Genomic DNA, 17,529 nt, shown 5'->3' with positions numbered 1-17,529 from the left:
TTTCATCATCAGTTACTGGGGTCTTGAAGCTGGATAGGGACGTTCTTATTTCTCTCTCTGTTGTAGCTAAAAGCTGGGGTTCTTTTCCTGCTGCTAGAATTGCATGTAAGACAATTTATTTTTCTGAATTTTGCGAAAGGGTGTGCTTATAGGATGTTGCTGTATTGGAACAGTTATGAGTAGTTTATTACTTTAAGTATTTCTTTAATATTTAATCTTTATTACTTTAAGTTTTTAAAGCAATTTTTAAAAATTTGTCTTTGTTTGAACTATGGTTTATGAATCAAGTGTATTTTGTTTCAAGCCTGATAGTTTGACCAATCAAATTCCATCCAGAGCAACGTTTGGCACTTGCGTTTAAAATAAGAAAAAGTTAGGGACTAGACTATCTCTTTGATATGTTTTGAGGGGGTTTGGACTGGTCCGTAAGAATACAATTAAGGCTAATCTTCTGCACGCTTCTCATAACCTGTCTGTCTCCTGAAATTTACTTCATATCCTGGTATCCACCCCACTCTGGACTAAGCGAATTTCTCAGATGCATGACCCTTTGCAAGAAGTGATTTTTGTTTTTCCTCAACTTTCTCATTGGTGACTATTCCCAAGTGAGGAGGGTGAACTGGCTCCCCTTGGTCTTGCACCTATTTGCTTGTTCAGTCATAGCAAAGTTAGTTTTAAAAAGAATCTGTTCCCTTAAGGATACCTTTCTCCAAGACCTGAATCAACTGTAGTTTCAAAACTGGCCAATTTAACCAAGATTTCTTGATTTAACAAAACGTGTGCAATGTTCATTGCTAAACGTAAGAAGAAGAAATAATGCAAAATACATAAACAGACGAGAAATAAGAGGTGAGCCCAAAAGATAACAGATAAAAAGGATATACAGTTAATTTTCTTACTTGTTTGTGAAGACAGACAGTTGAATGTTGTGGCCATTGGAGTGGATTTTATGAACAATATTGACGTTGGTCATTGAACTGTCGATTTTGAGACTCTTGGCTTTATAGGTTGATTTGAACCTATTTGGCCCTGATTTCTGATGCAGTAGCAATCAGTGATGCAGTTATCTTTCCACTTCACCTGCCGTGGAAGTGTGTTTAACTGTTTGTTCTCAGATCTGTAACCCTTGGCACACTCATACACAGGATATCAGGCCACTAACACAGAAATTAGAGTTATAGTCAGGTTTTGTACATTCCTGGAAGGCTAAAACATACACCGCCAACGGGTGGGTTTGTTCTGAGAGAGGGGAGATCGTCATTCCTGTTGTTATCTGTTCCTGTTATGTTCTTCTGTCTGAAGTTTTCTTGATGCTCATGTCTGTGACATTTCATATGTCTCACACAGGGCTTTGTCAGACAATTTACACCTGGAGGTAATTTTTGACTGTAGCAGACTTTCTCACATATTGGAGTTAAAAGTTAACAATGTTGATGGTACATCGGGGATCTGATTCATTGTCATGTCAGTTTCCTCCTGATTGTTATCCAGCAGCTCTTCTTAGAACTGTGCACGTTGGCAGTGATAAAGTTCAGCTATGATGCCTACCACAGGTGATTCCCCTGAGGAATGTCTCCTTTTAGGTTGACACATAGCATCCTCGTTTGGATAAAGTACTTGAATTTCTCATAATATGTAATGATTCTAAGCACACGTTACTCTCTTCAGGTTTGAAGGGAATGCTGAAAATATTGAATGGGGGAATGTTAATCACTTAAACTATGGCTTGATTCTTGAAACAACTTTATTTTCATTTTCTAAAAAGGTTCTTGCTTGAATTTTACAGTATTACTTGACTAAGCTGAGAAAAGTAGCTACTTTGTTTTACTTCATAAGTTCTCCTTAAAAGGAAACTGATACTGTGAAGTCCTGTTATGGTTTGTTAACATGCAAAGAAAATCCAAACATTCAGCAACAAAATGATAGAAATATTGACAAGATTTTAATTTTGTTTTTTAATAAAAACAAACGTTATTGTATGTAAAAGTTAAACAAAGCAAGCACTATTATACCTATCATAAATGAGTATTGTATTGTGAGTTCCATGTCAATGTGATGCCAGGTATGTAAGTTATAATTCCCAATGGCTGCCTGCAGCTTATGCCTGTTCTTGCAAAACCCAAGAGCAGTGTCATTCACATTCCTTGGAATCACACAAAGTATGGCGTCACGGTGAAGCAGTCAGGCAAGAGTGTCTTTGTGGGTGGTGTCACGGCGAAACAATCGGGGAAGGGTGTCCTGCTTTTTGAGAAGAAACAAAGAGTTACGACACAGGAAAACCGGAATGATCTTACTCTGCTACAGGAGTAGTGGCAATGAGAGAGAGCTGATTAGTAAGTATTAGGTAAATATTTGCTTGACTTTATAGCTGTAAGGTTTTTTTTTTGTGTTTTTTAGTTTCCAAGGTCTAAGAACTTGTTTTCTATAATTTCTTGGGAACAAGGTAGTAACGAGGAACAGGAACAAAGTGCTCCAGAGTAATTGATATTAAGCATATAGTAAAATGTTAAATTTAAGTCATGGCAGGAGACATCAAAGCTGCACTGTGTTCCTGCTCCATGTGGGAAGCTGGAAACGTTTTCAGTGTCCAAGACCAGCATGTGTACAAGAAGTGTCTCCACTTGCAGCTACTCTAAGCCCAGGTTTCAGAGCTGGAGCAGTGGCTGTGGACACTGGAGCAAAGAGAACGGCAGATAGCACATTTAGAAGTGTGTCTCACTGCAGGCAAAGGCTCCACCAGGCAGAGTAAGAGGTCTAGGCAGGCACAGCAAGAATCCCCTTTGGCCATTCCCCTGAAAAACAGATATACCGCTTTGTCTCCTGTTCAGGGGAATGGTCTCTCAAGAACAACAGCCAAATTCATGGCACAGTAGTTGACTGTGCTGCACAGGGGAGGAGCAAAAAGTGTGGAAACGCAAAAGTCATAGGGGACTCAATTGTAAGGGGAATGCATCGGACTTTCTTTGAGCACGAAAGAGATTCTCGGATGGTATGCTGCCTCCTTTGTCTTAGGCTCAAGGGTGTCTGAGTGGTGATGGGATATCCTGAAGGGGGAGGGTGAAAAGCCAGTGGGTACTGCCATGTGCTGGTCAGAGTAGAAGTAATGTGTATCAGAGGATGTGGCTAAAGAGAGAGGGAGGGGCTAGGGGGAAGGGTTTCAAATTCTTGGTGTTGGAACAAGTTCTAAGGGAGGTAGGACCAGTACAAATTGGACAAGTTACACCTGGGCAGGACTGAGACTGATGCAGTATTGACAGTATTTGCTAGAATGGTTGGGTAGTGTTTAAACTAAATTGGCAGAGGGATGGGAACCTCTGCAAGGAGTCCGAGGAAGGGGAACCAAGAACAAAAGACAAAAAGATGAATAAGAGAAGTGATAGGCACAGAAATCAAAGGCCAGAATCAAACAAGGCCATAGTAAAATATAGTGGAATTGGGGCAAGGAACCTAAAAAAGACAAGTCTTAGGACTTTGTCTGAACGCACAGAACATTCAAAATGAAGTTGATGAATTAATCATACAAATTGATGTAAATGGGTATGATATAGTTGAGATTATGGAGACACGGCTGCAAGGTGATCAGAGATGGGAACTAAACATCCAGAGATATTCAGTATTTAGGAGGGACAGACTAAAAGGAAAATGTGGTGGAGTTGCATTACTAGTCAAAGATATAAACTCAATATTGAGGAAATTAGTCACAGTACCATAGAGAAGGATTCCTAGAGTGTATACAGGATGGCTTTCTGGACCAATACATTGAGGAACCAACTAGAGAACAGGGTGTTATGCAATAGAACATAAAGCAGTACAACACAGGAACAGGATCTTTGGCCCACCACGTCTGTGTCAACCATGGTGCCATTCTAAACTAATCCCATCTGCCTGCAGATGGTCCATATCCCCCTTTTACCTGCCTGTTCATGTGTCTGTCAAGATGCCTCTTAAACATTGCTATCATATCTGCTTCTACCACCTCCCCTAATAGAGCATCCGTACACAAACCACCCACTGCGTGAAAAAGTTACCCCTCGGGTCCTTTTTGAACCTTTTCCTCTCTCTTCTTAAACCTCTGGTTTTGGACTCCTTTACCCTAGGAACAAGACCTTAGCTATTCATCCTCTCCATGCTTCTCATGATTTTATAAACCTCCAAGTTCATGCCTCAACCTTCAATGCTCCAGGCTTTAAACTTTTCCCCTCTGATCATGTACTTATGCCCCCTAGTATTTGACATTTCCAGTCTGGTCAAGAGACTCCAATTATCCGCCCTTTGCACGCCTGTCATAATCTTATATCCTTCAATCAGGTCAGCCCTCAACCTCTGACAACTGAGTGAAAACTATCCAAGTTTGTCCTACCACTTCTTGTAGCTAATATACTCCAATCCAGGCAACATCCTGGTAAACCTGTTTTGCACCTTCTCCAAAGTCCCCATATCCTTCATGCAGTGTGGCAACCAGGACTGTACACAATCTTCAAAAGAGGCCATAACTAAAGTTTTTTTATATAACTGCATAATGACTTGCCAACGTTTATACCCAATCCTCTGAGGCAATGAAAGCAAACATACCATATGCCGCCTTTTACCACCCTTTCAGGGTGCATTGGACTTGTACTCAAGATTCTTCTTGTGTCAGCGCCCCTAAGGGTCCTGCCATTTACTGTATACTTCCCTCTTGCATATGACCTCCAAAAATGCATCACCTCACACTTGACTGGATTAAACTCCATCTGCCATTTTTACACCCAACTTTCCAACTCTCTATTGTGCTGTATCCTTTGGACAATCTTCCCCAGTATCCACAAATCCACCAATTTTCTCGTCTGCAAACGTACTGATCAGACCACTTAGTTTTGCATCCAAGTCATTTACATATATTACAAACAACAGAGGTCCCACCACTGATCCTTGCAGAACACAACTGGTCACAGATCACCAGTAAAACACCTTTCCACAACTAATTCTGTGACCAAGCCAATGTTTTATCCAACATGTACCAGCTTACCATGGAGCCCATGTCCTTTAACCTTGTGGACCAGCCTACCATGAAGGACTTTTTCAAATGCTTTGGTAAAGTCTATCTAGACAACATCCATTGCCCTATCCTAATCAACCATCATCATCACTTCCTCAAAAAAACAGAATCAAATTTGTAAGACCACCCCCCCCACCCCCCCACACACACGCACACACAGCCATGCTGACAATCCATAATAAGTCCATTCTTTTTCAAATACAAGTAAATCCTGTCCCTAAGAATCTATTCCAATAATTTCCTTGCCACTGATGTAAGATTCACAGGCCTATGATTTTCTGAATTATCCTTATTGCTGTTGTTAAACAAATGTTGGCTATTGCCCAGTCTTCTAGGTGTTTGCCTGAGGCTAAAGAAGGTACAAAGATCTCTGGCAAGGCCCCAGCAATCTCCTCTCTTGCCTGTCTTGGTATCCTGGGATAGATCCCATCAGGCCCTGGGGACTCATCTACTTCACTATTTTTCAAGACACCCAACTCCACCATCTTCTTAATATTGAAATACCTTAGAATATCAACATAATCCTCCCTAATATTACCATCATCCATGTCCTTTTCCTTGGAGAATACTGATGCAATGTGCTCATTAAGGACCTCACCCACTTTCTCTGGCTCCATGCATGAATTCCCTCCTTTGTCCTTGAGTGGACCTACCCTTTCCCAGCTACCTTCTTCCTCCTAATATATGTATAAAATGCCTTGGGATTCTTAATACTACTTGCCAAGGACATGACCACATTTAGCTCTCCTGATTCCTTGTTTAAGTTCTTTCCTGCTTTCTTTATATTCCTCGAGGGCCTTCTCTGATTTCAATTTCTTAAACCTTACATATGCTTCCTTTTTCTTTTTGACTAAGCCTTCAATATCTTGTCATCCTGGGTTCATGAATCTTGCCGTCCTTGTCTTTCATCCTCACAGGAACATACTGGTTCTGAATTCCAATCTACTGGCCTTTAAAAGACTCCCACATGTCAGATGTGAGTTTACCGTCAAACAGCTGCTCCCAATTTAATTTCTCCAGTTCCTGCTTAATAATTTTGTAATTCGCCTTCCTCCCATTTAGCACTTGCACTCGAGGACCAGTCTTATCCTTTTTCATAACACTCGAATAACTTGCAGAACATGATCGCTGTTCTCTAAATGATTCCCCACTGAAATTTCAATCGCCTGGCCAGGCACATTTCCCAATACAAAGTCTAGTATGGCCCCTTCCTCAGTTGGACTATTCACGTATTGTTTAAAGAAACCTTCCTGAATGCACCTAACAAATTCTGGCCCATCTAAGCCCTAAGGGAATCCTAGTCAATGTTGGGAAGTACTCACTTCAACAAACCCTGTGGTTTTTACATTGTTACATAATCTGTTCCACTATCTCCCACTGGCTATTTGGAGACCAACAGGATAACCCCATCATCATGATTGCACCTTTCTTATTCCAGAATTCTATCCATGACACCTCGCCGGATGAGCCCTCCAAGATATCCTCTCTTCGTGAAACTACAACATTCTCTTTCATCAGTCATGCAACTCCCGTCTTACTCTGCACCAAGAAAACAATAATTGGTCATATAGTTGTGAGAGATCCCTTGGGGATTATTGATCACAACATAAAAGATTGACATGTAAAGTTAAAGCACGTGGAATTGGGAGTAGTGTATTGAAATGGTTATAAAATTTGTTAGCAAACAGGAAACAAAGACCAGGAATAAATTGGTTTTTTTCTGAATGGGAGGCCCTGACTAGGAGGGGCACTGCAGGGATTGTTACTAGAACCCCAGCTATTCACAATATGTGTTAATGATTTTGCTGTGGAAACTAAATGTCGTATCTCCAGATTTGCAGGACTCGAAGCTGGGTGGAAGGAGGAACTGAAGAGAATGCAGTGATGTTGCAGTGTGATTTGGACACGCTGGGCAAGTGCATTTTTAGATGCAGTAAATTATGGATAAATAAGAGGTCATCCTTCAGCAAAAATAGATAGACAGAATATTATTTGAAGGGCTGAAAAATGAGAGGAGAATGTCTAGCAAGGCCTGGTTGTCCTCATTCATCAATGATGCAGCAGATAACAAAGAAGGCAAAACTGTACGTTAACATTCATAGCAAGAAGATTTGAGTACAGGAACAAGGATGCAGTTGTACAGGTATTGGTAAGGCGACACCTGGAATTTTTTTCAGTTTTGATCTCTGAATCTGAAGATCTGAAAGAATGCAGGGAAGGTTTACCAAATTGATTCTTAGGATGGCAGGACTGATTCTATGGAGAGATTGTGTCAGTTGTCACTGTACTCACTTGAATTTAGAAGAGAGGGGCAATCACATGGAAACCTATAAATTCTAATTGGATTGGACAAATTAGATTCAGGAAGGATGTTCAGATAGACAGCTGCCTTCTCTCAGTTTTGAAAGCTAATGCTGTTGACTGCTGACAAAAGGAAAATAAGGAGCACTGTAGATTTCTTCCACTAGCTACGAGCTAAAGAAAATTTTCCACTGCTTTTCAGTTATAAAATCCAAACTCAGATTGAATTTCTCACACAGTCCACATAGTGAATGTGAAGTTAATATTTATCTGCTTGAGGTGCAGACCGAACTGACTACCAGCCCATGTTAGTTTTCTCAATCTGTACCATCTACACCAAACCTGCAATTATGTCTATAAAAGCCAAGTGCTGTGGATGCTGAAGATATAAAATAAAAAGAAAGTGCTGGTAAAACTCAGCAGGTCTGGCAGCATCTGTGGAAAGAGAAACAGTGAATGTTTTGAGTCTAGTATGACTCCTCTTTGAAACTTCAGAAGTTTTGCTGAGGTTCATCAATATTCCAATGATGGAGAATAAATTTTCTTCAAAAACAGTAACGGTAATGAATGAAAATTGGACCAGTAAGTTTTGGAAAAAAAACATAGAATCATAGAATCCCTGCAGTGTGGAAGCAGCCCACTCGGCCCATCAGGTTCACACCAAACTTCTAAACAGCATTCTACCCAGACCCACCTCCTTACCCTATTCTAGTAATCCGGCATTTTCAATGCCTAATCCACCGAGCCTGTGTATCCCTGAACACAATGGGCAATTCAGCATGGCCAATCAACATATGGAGAGAATCTTCTTAAATGTTAATGTGAGAATCAAATTTTTAACAATGAGGAAAATAATGGTGTGGTGGTAATGTCACTGGATGAATAATCCAGAGGCCAGGTCAGTGTTCTGTGGAATTGTCTTCAAATTCCACTATGGCAGCTGGTAGAATTTAATCAATCTGGAATCAGTAATAGTCTCAAGATCATCAATTGTTGATTTTAAAAAAAACTCCTCTGGCCCATTAATGTAGGGAAAGAAATTCTGGTCTACCCCATATGTGACTCGAGACCCATAGAAATGTAGCTAAATCTAATTAATTACCCTCTGAAATGGTGCAGAGAGGCATCCAGTTTCAAGGTCACTTAAGGACAGGCATTCAATGCTGGCCTTGCTGGGATCCCATGGAAATGGGGGGGGGGGAAAAAGTTAGTAATTCTTAATGCCTTACATTAGTTTCAGTGGGCCTACCTAGTTATAAGTGAGGTTTTTTTTATTTTGAATTCACATTATTAAAGCAATTGCCACAATTGTTTGTGATTAAATGATGTTCAGCTTAGAAATGCTGGTACCAATCACAGGAAAGTGGGAGTTCAGTAAATTTTGAAACAAAAGCTTAAGTCTGTTCTGAAGAAGACGTGTCAGACTCAACATTGACTCTTTCTCTCCTCAGATGTTGCCAGACCTGATGAGTTTTTCCAGCATTTTCAGTGTTGATTTCAGACTTCTAGCATCTGCAGTATTTCACTTTTTTATTCAATTTTTGCAACTTCCTGTAAAAATGAAACTTTTTCTAGTTAGTCCATCCAAGTTCGCAGGAAAGGAATGTCAAAGTTGCTTTTCTTTCCTATACCCTCCATGATTGGAAATTATGCTTCATATTGTCTTTGTGTATGTATAAGAGAGAGTGTTGGGGATTTTAATTATTTTTCAAAAACCTGGAAAAGTGTAAGATTTTTCTCGAAATAAGCTCTTTCTACTGAGGATTCTGGGTGAATATACTGCCTGACGGAGTATTTTGTTAGACCCAGGAATGTCTCATGTTGAGCAGTATGGTGGCTCAGTGGTTAGCACTGCTGCCTCACAGCGCCAGAGGCCTGGGTTCGATTCCACCCTCCACACCCCAGGTGACTGTCTGTGAAGTTTGCACATTCGCCCCGTGTCAGTGTGGGTTTCCTCCAGGTGCTCCGGTTTCGTCCCACAGTCCAAAGATGTGCAGATGAGGTGGATTGGCCATGCTTAAATTGCCTATTGTATTTAGGGATGTGTAGATGATTTGGTTACAAGGGTCTGGGTTTGGGTGGGATGCTCAGGGTCGCTGTGGACTTGTTGGGCCAAGGGGCCTGTTTCCACACTGTAGGAATGCTATGGATATACCCTAGATATGTGCTGCTTGCTAATCTCAGATGGGACAGTAATGACGTTGGTGCCTGTTATGTTTTGCCACAAAGCAAAGGAAATAATTAGTTATGATTCTATTATTGGTGTAATTGGTGACTCTTGCATAATGAATGATAAACAGAAAATGTCAAGAATGTACTGATCAACAGCACTTGTAGAAGGAGGAGATAAAGGGGTAAATGTTAAAGATCGGTAACCTTTTTCAGAGCCCAGCAACATGGCTGCTGGGTAATGATAACTAATTACTGCAGTGCTTCCACAGTTGAGTAGTCTGTCAACTGATAGATTCTTACTTCTTGAAACTGAAGTGACCTGTGGTCACACCTTCCTGAGAAGATAGAAGAAAGTTGAGGAAATGTGGAAAAGAAAATTCAATTGTGTGTAGATGGTCACAAATTTCCTGAATTCAGAAGGGCTAGGGCAAAGTTGGAGCTCATACTTACTCCCCCTTTTGGTACATATATAGGTTTTGCTTTTCATTTTGTAATCATTGAGTTGAGAAAAAATATTTGAAAATGTTTCCATTCTGTTGCATGTATCATTTGCAAGTTCATGTTTTGTTAGTTCAATTAATCCACTGCCAATTAGTCAAAAAATACAATAAAGTGTTCCTGAGAAAAGACAGATTTTGTTCAAGCTTTTTGTCTTGCACTTGTCAGGACATTCACAAGAATACCAATGTAAAGAGGAGCAACATGTTATACTAGATGAGAAGAGTGCATTGATTGGCATGTGGAATGTAATTGGAAGAGACATTTCCATGAAGAATGCACCTATTCGTTGATAGCAGCAGATAACTGCCAGGCTTTGTTTAATTTCAGCCAGACAGGTTGATTTGTGATTGGTGAAGGCATTGCCCTATGGGAGAATGACTGTCACCTATTTTAAGTTGGAACAGGTGCAATGTGTTTACATGTTCTTTATGTCTGCAAAGAGCAGGGAGCTGTGTATCTTCCAGTACATGACACTGCAACCCTAGCTTTTGATCCAAAATTGGTTTGACTGTCTTAAATCCTTGCACACTCAGGATTATTCAGCAAATGCTATCCAGCCGTGCAATCAAATCAAGTGTTGAACACCCTTTTAAGTTTGCAAGCAACAGCTGGTTGGGTACAATCAGTACCTTGCCTGTTATGAACAGCCAAAGGGCCAAACTGATATGATCTGTGTCTCTTTGGGGCATAAGGCATACATATATTAGCATCAGTGCTCTTCTGAAATTCATGTACAACATTATTCACTTGTGTGATTGGATTTATGACTTGACAGCAGTTGTTTAGTGGTGAACACTGCTGTGTTGCTACTGCATATTAGCAACATGAAATAGCTAGCTTTGCCTGTTGCTCAAATGTTTGAATAACTTATTCTTCCAGGGTATTCTGTAGCAGACTAGGCACTTTTCTGGGCGAGAGGTGATGGTACAGAATATAGTCATAGAGACATACAGCATGGAAACAGACCGTTTGGTCCAATTAGTCCATGCCGACCAAGTTTCCCTTACTAAACTAGTCCCACTTGGCCCATATCCCTCTCAACCTTTTCTATTCATCTGCCGATCCAAATATCTTTCAAATGTTGTAACTGTACCTGTATTTATCACTTTGGCTGGCAGTTCATACCACATATGAGCACCCTCTGTGTGAAAAAGTTGCCCATCAGGTCCCTTTTTTAAATCTGTCTACTCACCTTAAAAATATGCCCTCTAGTTTTGAACTCCGCCCTCCCTAAGAAAAGGATCTTTGCGATTCACCTTATCCATGCCCCTCATGATTTTATAAACCTCTAGAAGATCTCCCCTCAACCTCTTACGCTCCTGTGAAAAAGCCCCAGCCTATCCAGCTTCTCCTTTATAATTCACCTTCCAGTGCTGGCAATATCATGGTAAATCTTTTCTGAACTCGCTCCAATTTAATAATATCCTTCCTATTGCAGGGTGACCAGAACTGGACATATTTTGTTCAGTCAAAACAATACTAGGCTACAGACATCCTCTGGTTCATTTTCAATGCAATGCCTTGACCAATTAAGTCAGTGTTGTGAGTTAAAATTTAAATAAATCTTGACAGTTAGCTGTCAGTCACCATGAACTGATGCATTTTACTTGACAACATCTCTGCCAACAGCCTAACTGCCTACCAATCAAATCCAATAGGAAAGGTTTAAAAGGATATGGGCCAATTGCTGGCAAATGGAACTAGTTTAGTTTAGGAAACATGGTCGTCATGGAAGAGTTGGACTGAAGGGTCTGTTTCCATGCTGCATGACTCTAAATCCACTTGGCAACCAACGAGCACATTCTTCTCATGCAGTATAAAATGCTGTTCTTTTACATTGCTATTCTTGTTAATGTTCTGATGAGTCCAAAACGAAAAGCCTTGACAAAATATCTGCTTCCAGCAGTACTCAAGTTCTGTACTGTAAAAAGGATTAATTTGTACAAAGTAAATTATGAATAATATGACTACATTGTAACCGAAATATAATAGTGTGGTGCTAAAGTGCTGGATGAAAAATGCTAAAGCCTGTGTAAGATGTTAAGTGAGCTTTTTCAACTAGCATCTTTTAAACCCTTTTTATCAGCTTATTTCTGCTTTGCTTACCACTTCCTTTTTTTTCCAGTCTAAGTTAGATTTTGGTACTATTCAAGTATAGCAAGTCAAGTTACCATTGGAACCTAAATTTGTATCATTTTTGATTTTGTATATGTTCTGAATTCAACATCAGTTGAATGAGTTAAACCTCAGCTTTAGTGTTGATTCAATGTATTAATATGAATGACTGCTGGAAGCATTTTGTGTGGTGATTTTTGGGAGCTGTTGGATAGTCTCAGGTCAATTGTTCATAAACTAGCACATTTTATTTGGTCTTTTGCAGCTCAAGCATTTAAGACTATGATGAGTCCAACTGGTCCAAGCCCTAACCCTAATATCCCATCAGAATATTGTTCCACAGTTCCACCTCTGCAGCAAGCTCAGGCATCTGGCACCCTCAACTCCCCTCCCCCCACTGTCATGGTACCAGTCTCAGTACTAAAACACCCAAGAAACGCAAGCACAGGTATTTGTTGATTTGTTTTAGTTTTTATTAGATTTCACTTCATTTGTCTCGTAGAAACAGATAATGTGAAAAATTTATGTTTGGTTTTCATTTCATTTGCTGTTGAGAGTACTTTCCATTTCATTGCAAGACCTTTATTTTTTCTTTGGGAGGGGCATATTCTATTCAAATAGTCTATTACTGCTTAAGTATGAAGCACCTTCTCTTTCTGTTTGCATCACTGTCAACTTGAAGTACTACAAATCAGGGCAAGTACAGAGTAAGCAATTCACTGATTTTCCAACATTAATTTAATTCCTACCTCAAAAGACTTTCTTGACTAGTAGTATGAATTCATACATATCATACACCAGCCACTACCTATTTGTTAATTTATGGTGACCTTTGTGTTCAGGGTCATAAGGTTTTAGATTGAGACAGTTCAATTTATGACCATTGGAGAATTGTTGCAATCAGCAAAAAGAGGGGAAACCTTCATCTGAATGAAGTCAACTAGAGTTCAATGAGTTGTGAGAAGAAATCATGGTTTTCTATTGGAGCTCCCTATTTTAAAAGGCATGTTCTTAGTGATGGGATAAGTAGTCAGTCATTCTGCCTTTTAAATCCAAAGAGAGTGCATCATTTTTATTTTCATGGAAAGATGGTGTTGCATCTGGTTGATTTCATTACAGCATTATGTCACAAAACAAGATAAGATGTATCCACATTGTCTGTGTTCTTTACCATCATCTTCCAAAAATCAAATTCTAGCTTTGCCTATGTTAGACGTAAAAATGCCTCGAGGCTGTTGTGTGGAAAATATAAAAATTGGGCAATTTGTTTCCTCTTGCAATTTTCTCTCTGCCTAAGAGACTTTGATCTGCTGTTGTCCATTACAAACAATGATGTGAATAACGAGATGAAAATGAAGATTTAAAACTTTGTTGCTTTGGATTTTAATTATATTTCTTAATTTGCTATTACATATTACACAGTTGGTTAGCTTTCAAAATTTGTCAGAAAGTTCGTTCATCTGAATCAACTTAGAAAGTCTACAGGTATTGTAGTGATTGTAATGAGGTCAGCCAAGTGCACATCATAGAATGAGTTCCCTAATTGGGGCTATTAATCTCAACCAATCAGGGAGCCCTGGCTAGCAGATAGGTGTGGCAGTATCAAACATCCAGTTCATCCTGAAAGCTCGCATTGGGGGAACTGGATCAGTGTTAAGGACTCTCCACGTGTAAATAAAGGGTGACTTGGTTAAGGGATACCGGCCTCTCTAAAGTTATTCCAATGGCAACAAGAGTTGATGATTAACCATGCAAAGGAACCAACTTGCTGAAGCCCACCTGGTTTTCAAACAAGATCAACAACTGGTTTTAACATTGGAAAATGCGACAAGTGGAGCATATGAGTTACAGGGTATTCCAATGGAAGTGGACGCCCTTGCTAGTCCGTTTGAGTTTGAGGAACATCACTTGAGTGAATGCAATTATATAGTCTCACTCACAACGTATCCTGAACAAAGGGACTGTAAGTCAGCCTGCAGCATAGCCAAGCAATAGCTTTCAGGGAAGTGATGAACCAGCCGTCATCCTCTAAGATGATGGCACACTGTGATCCCTAGTGAGATCTGGTGTTGACATGCGATGCTCCCTGTAGCATTGGGGTAGTATTAGCTCATAGATGGCCCAACGGTGAGGTATGCCCAATAGCATATGCATCAAGGACTTTGGCTAATGCAGGATGTAAAAATACCCAGATAAAGAAGGAAGGTTTTGCTGTCACATTTGGAGTAAGGAAGTTCAACGAACACCTTGTCATAATAACAGACCACAAATCTCTGTTAGGTCTACTTAAAGAGTACAAGGCAGTGCCAGGCATGGGTCAAGCTAAATTTAGTACTCCAATACTAAGTGCGTATAATTAAAAGTTGGAACACCGTCCAGGAGGCCAAGTAGCAAATGCAGTGGCATTTCAGGCATTGTATCAAGTTGTCTTAAATCCAGTTCACCCATCATTATACAAAGGAGGAAGTAACTGCTCTCTCCACAAAATACTGTTTTATTGTCTCGAATCTAAGCCAATTTTAATTCATTTTCAAGTCTCCCACCTTGACATGGTGCTGTTTATGTATTTTTAAAAGTTTTGATAATCAGTAAAGTGAGGAGTGCTGACCAACAAAACACCTTTGCTTTCATTTTTGTCTTCAGATCAGGGAGCACAGTATGTTGTGTGTTAATACCTCTTCTGAAGTATCACACAAGTGCCTCTGTTGTACCAGTGTTTAATTTTTATTTAAATGAAATAACGAAAGAACTGTGGATACTGGAAATGAGAAACAAAAACAAATTGCTGGAAAAGCTCAGCAGGTCTGGCAGCATCTGTAGAGAGAAAACAGTCAACGTTCAGGTCAGTGACCCTTCTTCAGAACTGATGGTAGCTAGGGAAAGGTTGTTACTTGCACAGATGATGGGAAAGGGGGAAATAGTCAATGATAAGTGGAGGTAGAGCTCAAAGAGAGAAAAACAGTTCCACAGGAAAAGAAGCGGTGAAAGGTCAGTTTGGGAGAATGAATAGCTGCTAAATGGGGATCATTAGAGGCTGACAATAGATTGTGTGTGGTAGCAGCCTGTGTGGTGACAAGGCCTAGTGTGTAGAGGTTTGGGTAAGGACATGGGAGAAGGTGCCTCAAACCAAAAAACTACTGAACTCAGTATTAGGTCCAGAAGGCTGTAAAATCCCCAAGTGCAAAGTGAGGTGATGTTCTTCCAGTTTGAGCTGAGCTTTGCTGGAGCACTGCAGCAAGCCTGAGACAGATGTTGGCCAGTGAACACAGTGGTGTGTTGAAGTGGCAGGCAACTGGAAGGTCAGGGTCCTTTTTGCAGACAGAGCAGAGGTGTTCTGCAGAGGGATTGCCTAGTCTGCACTTTGTTTCTCTAATGTAGGGAGACCACATTGTAAGCAGCGAATACAGTACACAGGATTGAGTGAAGTGCAGGTAAAGTGCTGCTTCACCTGGAAGGTATGTTGGGGCCTTGGATAATGAAGAGGGAGGAAGTGAACAGCCTGTAACACCTGGTGAAGAAAGAAAACAAGAACAAATTTATGTAGCACCTTAATGTAGCAAAATGTTACAGTGCATTACAGTGATAATATAGTCTGTTATCAAGCAAAATTTACAATTGTGCCACATAAAGCCAATTTTAAGACTGAAACTAAAAGCTTATTTAAAAATGGTGGGTTAAAAGGAGGAAAGGGGACTCTGAAGAGCATTTGAGCACAGAACAGATTGTGCTGCTGTCTGTTCTAGGAAAGCAGAGCTGCTTGATGCATGTTTAATATAGTACATCTGTGTGTCCATGCTCAGTGTCTGGTTTCAAGTGTCTGAATTGAGTTGATAGGACTATTCTATCTCTCAATATAAATTTACAGCAGCTTTTTGAATTTGTTTCTGCTGACAAAGACGTGTTGTACTCTATTTGCTGCTGATTGCAAACAACGCGTACACATTGCTTGTTCACAAGAATCACATTACAGAGTTGTACTACAGTTGGTGCACATATTAGGGGATGTAATTCCATTTCTTTCAGTTGATCGTGCTGCATGATTATATTTCTGCTGTAAATCACCAAATCACAATAAAACTGGTGGATAAGGTTCCCCACCAGAGGTATGGGTCTGTTAGGAAGTGATCAAAGGTGTGTTGTATCACAACTGAATTTCATATTATTGATTAATGAGCATAAAAATGAAGCTTAAATCTAACAGGGAATTATAAAATGTTGTGATCCCGGTAAATGCACAGTAAAGTTGAGCAGAGGGTTGATCCTTCGTTAACAAACTTTTAAGATCCTTTTTTGAGTTTTTTTTTGAATTCTAGATGTGGGCAACATCAGCAAAGGTCCGATTTATTGAATAACTCTTATTTTTTTTCATTTGTTCCTGGGAATGTGGGCTTCCTGGCTATGCCAGCATTTATTGCCTCATTATGCTGCTTCATTACCCTGAATAAGATGGTGTTGAGCTGCCTCCTTGAAACTGGGGTGTAGAAGCATCTGTAGGGTCTATGAGAGAAGAAGTTCTAGGACTTCAAACCAGTGACATTGAAGGAACGGCAATATATTTCCAAGTCTGGATAATGTGTGGCTTGGAGGGGATCTTGCAGGTAGCGCTGTTCTCAAGTATCTGCTGTCCTTGTCCTTCTAGATGGTAGCGGTGTGGGTTTGAAAAATGCAATTAAAGGAGATTTGGTGAGTTGCCGCAAGGCATCTTGTAGATGGTATACATTACTGTCACTGTCAGTGGTGGAAACAGTGCTTATTCAAGGTAGTGGATGTGATGACAATCAGGCTGGCTGGGTTGTCATGTATGGTGTTATCTTCCTGAGCATTGTTGGAGCTGCACCATCCAGGCAAGTGTGGAGTATTCCATCACACTGCTGATGTGTGCCTACTGGATGCTGGACAGGCAACAAGCATAACAGAGGCAAGAGGTGAGTTACTGCAGAATTCCTGGTCGCTGCCCCACGACTCTAATCACAGCATGTATATGGCTGTCCAATTCAGTTTTCTGGGTAACGAGAAATCCTGAGAGAGTAATGGAGAGCCCTTTGTCTTATGTAGCACTGGAGTCACGGGCAGATCACACTATGTATGAGTGCCAGGTTTTTTTTCCACTAAAGGACATTAATGAAATAGTTGGAAGTTTGTAAATTATTTTTATTAAATTGAATTTCTGTCATATCCATGTGATGTCCCCTTTTATAACTTGTGTACCCGCATTATTGCACTCTAATTTTTAAAGTAATATTTATCTAATGGTGATAGTAGGAACTGCCAATGCTGGAGAATCTAAGACAACAACGTGTAGAGCTGGGTGAACACAGCAGGCCAAGCAGCATCAGAGGAGCAGAAAAGTTTTGGGTCTAGACGCTTCTTCAGAAATGGGGGAAGGGGATTCTGAAATAAAT

General features: G+C 40.2%; 1 protein-coding gene across 5 annotated transcripts in view; it reads left to right on the top strand.

The window, feature by feature from the left end:
- The window catches only part of LOC109931643 (zinc finger FYVE domain-containing protein 16-like), a 70,829-nt gene that overhangs the window by 17,931 nt on the left and 35,369 nt on the right, over positions 1–17,529 (top strand). For 3 of the 5 annotated variants that reach the window (XM_048595170.1, XM_048595171.1, XM_048595169.1), the window contains one exon: positions 12,393–12,575. The exons of the other annotated variants lie outside the window; for them this stretch is intronic. In XM_048595170.1, coding sequence (XP_048451127.1) covers positions 12,393–12,575 — 183 coding nt within the window. The remainder of the gene's footprint in view (positions 1–12,392; positions 12,576–17,529) is intronic. 5 annotated transcript variants of the gene reach the window in all.

Source organism: Rhincodon typus, chromosome 3, assembly GCF_021869965.1.
Source record: "Rhincodon typus isolate 14 chromosome 3, sRhiTyp1.1, whole genome shotgun sequence".
In the NCBI taxonomy this organism is placed as follows: domain Eukaryota; kingdom Metazoa; phylum Chordata; class Chondrichthyes; order Orectolobiformes; family Rhincodontidae; genus Rhincodon; species Rhincodon typus.
Note: the sequence above shows the minus strand (reverse complement) of the source record. Positions and strands in the feature narration are given on the sequence as shown.